This window comes from Bipolaris oryzae, assembly GCF_000523455.1.
Source record: "Bipolaris oryzae ATCC 44560 unplaced genomic scaffold scaffold_412, whole genome shotgun sequence".
NCBI classification, from domain to species: Eukaryota; Fungi; Ascomycota; class Dothideomycetes; order Pleosporales; family Pleosporaceae; genus Bipolaris; species Bipolaris oryzae.
In genome coordinates, this window is record NW_006911688.1 from 1 (window position 1) to 5,442 (window position 5,442).

General features: G+C 51.7%; 2 protein-coding genes across 2 annotated transcripts; both read left to right on the forward strand.

Moving 5' to 3' along the window:
* Nucleotides 1-934: 934 nt before the first annotated feature.
* Nucleotides 935-2,973, forward strand: COCMIDRAFT_10347 (uncharacterized protein; the record flags this gene model as incomplete). The annotated part of the gene is made up of 3 exons (XM_007695726.1): nucleotides 935-1,247; nucleotides 1,303-1,693; nucleotides 1,746-2,973. 3 exons carry the CDS (start codon nucleotides 935-937, stop codon nucleotides 2,971-2,973), a joined length of 1,932 nt encoding a protein of 643 aa, XP_007693916.1.
* Nucleotides 2,974-3,424: 451 nt separating this feature from the next.
* Nucleotides 3,425-5,240, forward strand: COCMIDRAFT_111216 (glycoside hydrolase family 47 protein; the record flags this gene model as incomplete). Its single annotated transcript, XM_007695727.1, has 2 exons — nucleotides 3,425-3,990; nucleotides 4,043-5,240. The coding sequence occupies 2 exons, from the start codon at nucleotides 3,425-3,427 to the stop codon at nucleotides 5,238-5,240; spliced, it is 1,764 nt and encodes a 587-aa protein (XP_007693917.1).
* Between the last annotated feature and the right edge of the window lie 202 nt (nucleotides 5,241-5,442).

Below are 5,442 nucleotides of genomic sequence, written 5' to 3' on the forward strand. Positions count from 1 at the left end.
GCTCCCAAGTTTTAGGAAGAAGTCCGTGATTTAAGCGAGCTGATTGGCCGATTGCGGCACACAGGGATTTGCGCCACGGAGGGATGGACGTTACCATCTATTGATATCGTCCATGCATTGTTGTATGTATGTATGTATGTATGTACCTCGGCATCTCGGTGCGCCCAACGTGTCAGGGGGGCTCGCGAAAAAAAAAGGCTGATGAAAATTCGAGTCCAATCTCAGAAAGCCCTATGACGCGCGACGTTCGCTTTAGGTTCGGTAAGGTGAGATATACACAGTGCTGCCGTAAGAATCTTCTACATAGTTTCTTTCTCTTCCCTGCATTTGCCACGAATAGCATACGAGATTCTGTCTACTTCGGCGCTTTGCTGGTCCGCTATCGCGCGTATGATTGGGTCCGAGGCTTGGATTTCCTAGATTCGCTACCGACCATGTTGGTGGAAACAGATTAGCGTTGCCGCTCACCTCGGCCGAGCAACACGATTTAGCATCATGGTGTCATAGGGCCAGGGATGGCACTGGTAGCAGCGGCAATGCCGTGAGCCCGGAAAGGTTCCAGATCACTGGGCAATGGCAGAAACAGATTCGTCGGCCGGGTTTTTTGTTTGATGCGCCCTAGCCAGCTAACGACAAGCTCTGCTGTGGGCGTTGGACTCGATTGTTTATATGTGGCGTACGTCCCGCCGTCTGGCACATTGATCGTCGCTCTTCCTCTTCCAAGCTTTCCACTGTCGTCATTGATTCGTGTCTTTGTCGACCTCTATACATATTACACCGTTTTTTTTTAAAATATAACATCGGGCTCTTGGACTAAAGAATTGCACCGCCTGATTCACCTCACCGCCTCACCCCCTGGGGATAGATATATAAGAGACATCACAACCCCATCATCACTGTTACGCCATCAGCACATCGACCGGACAATATAATCATGACTGAAAAGGACCGTGAGGTCCCCGCTGGCTCTGCCACCACCAACAACAACGCAAACATGGATGTCGAGTCAGGAAGAGAAGGAATTTCACATTGGCAAATGATCACCGACCAGGGAGTGGTCACCCGGGAGATCATCAACTACGACTACGAGGGTGCGGGAACAGAGGAGGATCCCTATGTCGTCGAGTGGATCGACAATGACCCCAGGAACCCCATGACCTGGCCCAAGTCGAAGAAATGGATCATGGCCATTGCTGTAGCAAACTCGGTTCTCGTCGTATCCTTCTGCTCGTCTGCCTTCTCTGGAGGTATGTATTACGCGCATCTGGGACTGCAGGCATGTTGAAAGCTAACACTTGCTAGGTATCCGACAAATCATGATGGAATTCAAAGTCAGCCAAGAAATCGTCACACTCGGTGTATCACTGTTCGTCCTCGGATTTGCACTCGGACCCCTCCTGTGGGCTCCCTTTTCGGAATTATACGGTCGCCAGGTTGTCTTCCTAGGAACATATTTCGCTTTCATGGCCTTCAACGCTGGTGTTGCTGGCGCTGATTCCATCTACTCACTGCTCATTCTCCGATTCTTCGCCGCCGCCTTTGGATCCAGTCCTCTGACCAATGCTGGAGGTGTTATTGCTGATCTCTTTACCGCCAACGAACGAGGTGTTGTCATGAGTATCTTCTCTGCTGCACCCTTCATGGGTCCAGTCTTGGGTCCCATCATCGGTGGATTCCTTGGTATGGCTGAAGGGTATGTTACTGAAACCGCACACTTTATTATATGTAGCTAACTCTTCATCTAGATGGCGATGGGTCAATGGCCTCATGGCAATCTGGGCCGGTGCACTTCTCGTTGGTGTAGCCTTGTTGGTCCCCGAGACATATCCTCCAGTCCTGCTCCGAAAGCGCGCCGAGAAGCTCTCCAAGCTCTCTGGCAAGGTTTACCGATCCCGCGCCGACATTGAACAAGGAAAGGTCTCGCTTGGAGAGGCGTTCGCTACTGGTCTCAAGCGCCCTTGGATCCTCCTCTTCTGCGAACCCATCGTCCTTCTCCTCTCCCTGTACCACGCTATCATCTACGGTATCCTCTACATGCTTTTCAGTGCTTTCCCCATTGTGTACCGGTTGGGACGTGGCTGGAATGAGGGCATCAGTGGATTGCCCTTTATTGCCGTCGCCATTGGAATCGCACTCGCCATTATCTACGTCATCACCATCGATAACAAGATGTACAGCAAGAAGATCGCGGAATCCGGTCGTGGATTTGCCGCCCCCGAAGCTCGTCTGCCCATGTGCATCATTGGTGGCATTGCACTTCCTGTTGGTCTCTTCTGGTTCGCCTGGACAAACTCTCCTTCTCTACCGTGGGCTGCTAGTGTTGTCGCCGCCATTCCGTTTGGATTTGGCCTGGTTCTCATCTTCCTGTCGATTATGAACTACCTCATTGACTCTTACACCATCTTTGCCGCGTCTGTCTTGGCAGGAAATGGTATCATCCGATCAGTATTCGGTGCTGCCTTCCCGCTCTTCACTTCGCAAATGTACGACAACCTCGGCATCCACTGGGCTTCATCGGTCCCAGCCTTCCTTGCCATTGCCTGTCTCCCGCTCCCATTCCTCTTCTACAAGTACGGAGCCCAAATCCGCGAGAAGTGCAAGTACGCGGCACAGTCTGAGGCCTTTATGCAACGCATGCGCGACCAACACGCCGCAAAGGCAGCACGACAACAGGCTGCCGGCACGGAATCAGAAGACACATCTCGTGCCAACACCCTTACACCACAAGAAGAAGCCGAGGAGGAGGCGCACATGGAGGAATCTGAGCCCAGGTTCCAAGAGATGAAGACCGAAAAGGAGGCCGAGGGTGCTGATGGTCTTAAGAGGATTCACACTGGACGCTCAACAAGGAGCAGAAGGACAGTGCGCGACCTCGAGTTCGACTCGAACCCATTCGACATTGACCGTGTCAACACAAAAGAGAGCTTCGCGGGCAGGCCGCGAGGCAACAGCCAAGCGAGCACCAAGAAATAGACATGTGTTACGAAGTTGTTTTGGAGATTGCATTTTCACGGCCAAAAAGTTGAGTTATTTCTAGACGCATAGTGTTTGCATATACCCCATATTCTAGAGTCAATAGTCGACTCTATAGTTTTGTAATATTACAATCAACAGACTGCCAAGAGTCTATTCCACTCGGCTATGAATAGTTGTATCACCATGCCTCGCTCATCTCACGTGACGACAATTGTCCCAAGCGGATGATCTTCGGCGATCATCCGTAACGGCCGCGCTAATAGTTGCTGCCAGAGAAGCACTCCACAAATAGCAGCGCGTCCCATCTCCAGGCCACATCACCTAAGATGCTACCGCCATCGGCCCTTCTCACGCGTCCCTCCGCAGATCGCGTTTCTTACATGTGCCTTTTCTTACTTCTTCTTGACCGACGCTTCCGCTCCCTTTTAACTGCGTGATGCACTAAACAATGCCTCGTCTGCGTATCCGCCATGTCGCCATCTGCGTGGCAATTGTCGTGTGGATCTACTGCTTCCTTCCCGAGAACCAACATGCAGGCATTGGCCCGGGCGCCAATCACGATGCGACCATCAGCCTTGCGCACTACATGAATGATGTATCCGGTATACCGCCAATTCGCGCAAAAGCGAGCAGTTTCGACTGGAGTTCTGTTAATTTCACGTATCCCCTGGAGCGCAAACCAAATCTACCCGCCCCGTTTAGGAATCGTCCTCGCGTGCAACATCCCGCTAGAGCCGAGTCGCAGGAGGCCAGACGACTCGAGGTTAAGAGAGTGTTTAAGAAGAGTTGGGCTAGCTACAAGAGCAAGGCATGGATGAAAGATGCGCTGAAGCCGATTAGTGGAGGATATGTCGATCAGTTTTCGGGCTGGGCTGCTACGCTCGTGGATAGTCTTGACACGTTGTGGATGATGGGCATGCGTGACGAGTTCTATGAGGCTGTCAGGGCAGTTTCGACGATTGATTTCGGCACTTCCACGTCGCCACGAGTGAACACTTTTGAGACGTGCATTCGGTGTGTTTTGGACTTGAAGAACGCGAACAAGGGCCAAGCTGACGTTTTGTAGATATCTGGGTGGACTCTTAGCGGCGTACGACTTGAGTGGACACGAAGCGCTAAAGGCAAAAGCGATCGAGGTGGGCGATTTGCTGTATGCCGGATTCAACACGGAGCACGGCATCCCGGTCGACTTTATCAACTTTGAAGAAGCAAAGAAGGGTGGAGGTTTGGTCGTGGAGAGCGAGGTGGTCAGCGCAAGTCCTGGCACTATCACTCTGGAGTTTAGCCGGCTCAGCCAAATCACCGGAGATGACAAGTACTACGCTGCAGTATCGCGTCTGATGGATGTTTTCCATAAAGGCCAGAACTCCACTAAGCTACCTGGAATGTGGCCCATGATGGTATCTATGCGTAACCAGGATGTGGTGTCTGGATATCAATTCACCATTGGCGGGAATGCAGATTCGCTGTATGAATACCTACCAAAGGCACACGCTTTGCTTGGTTCAGTCGATCCCAGCGCAGCCAAGTTTGAAGACATGTCGCGCGCCTTCTTGGACACTGCAATGAACAACCTATTCTTTGCGCCGATGATACCAGGTCAGGAGGAGATTCTCATCTCAGGCAATGTTGACGTCCTCGAAAACGGCCCGAGGCTCGATCCCGAAAGCGAACACCTTTCCTGCTTTATCGGTGGACTCTACGCTCTCAGCGGACGCCTGTTCAAAAACGACGAATACCTCGACCACGGCGTCAAGCTAGCCCGTGGCTGCGCCTACGCATACCAGGCCTTTCCATCTGGTATCATGCCAGAGCGATACAACATGGTCTTATGCCCCGGTCCCGACCACCGCAAACCCTGCGCTTGGGACGAGAAGCAATACGCCGAAGCCGCAGCCGCACGGCCGCAATACAAACCCAATCTCCCCAAAGGTTTCACCACCGCCAAGGACCCGCGCTACATTCTCCGCCCCGAAGCCATTGAATCCGTCTTCATCCTCTGGCGCATCACCGGCGACCCCGTCTGGCGCGATACCGCATGGACAATGTTTGAAGCCGTAGCCGCGGAAACAGATACCAAGCTCGCCAACGCGGCCATCATGGACGTTACAGTAAAGGGTTCGGAGAAGGAGGATTACATGGAGAGTTTCTGGATGGCGGAGACACTCAAGTATTTTTATTTGTGCTTTGCGGATACGGGGCTGATTAGTTTGGATGACTTTGTGCTGAATACTGAGGCGCATCCATTTCGGTTGTGGAGGTAAGGGTTGCTTGTGTAGGTGTAGGAACTGTTGACCGCATTCACTGGAGTTTTTTTCTTCTTTTGCTCTAGAAAAAGAATGAAATTTTAATTCATAGCAATGGTAAAATATGAATAAATATATTTAAGACTGGCGATTCACATCTCGTCAATTGAACTGCTGATGCTTCTGCAAAAGCTGCGTAGTAGTGAGTATGTAGTACACC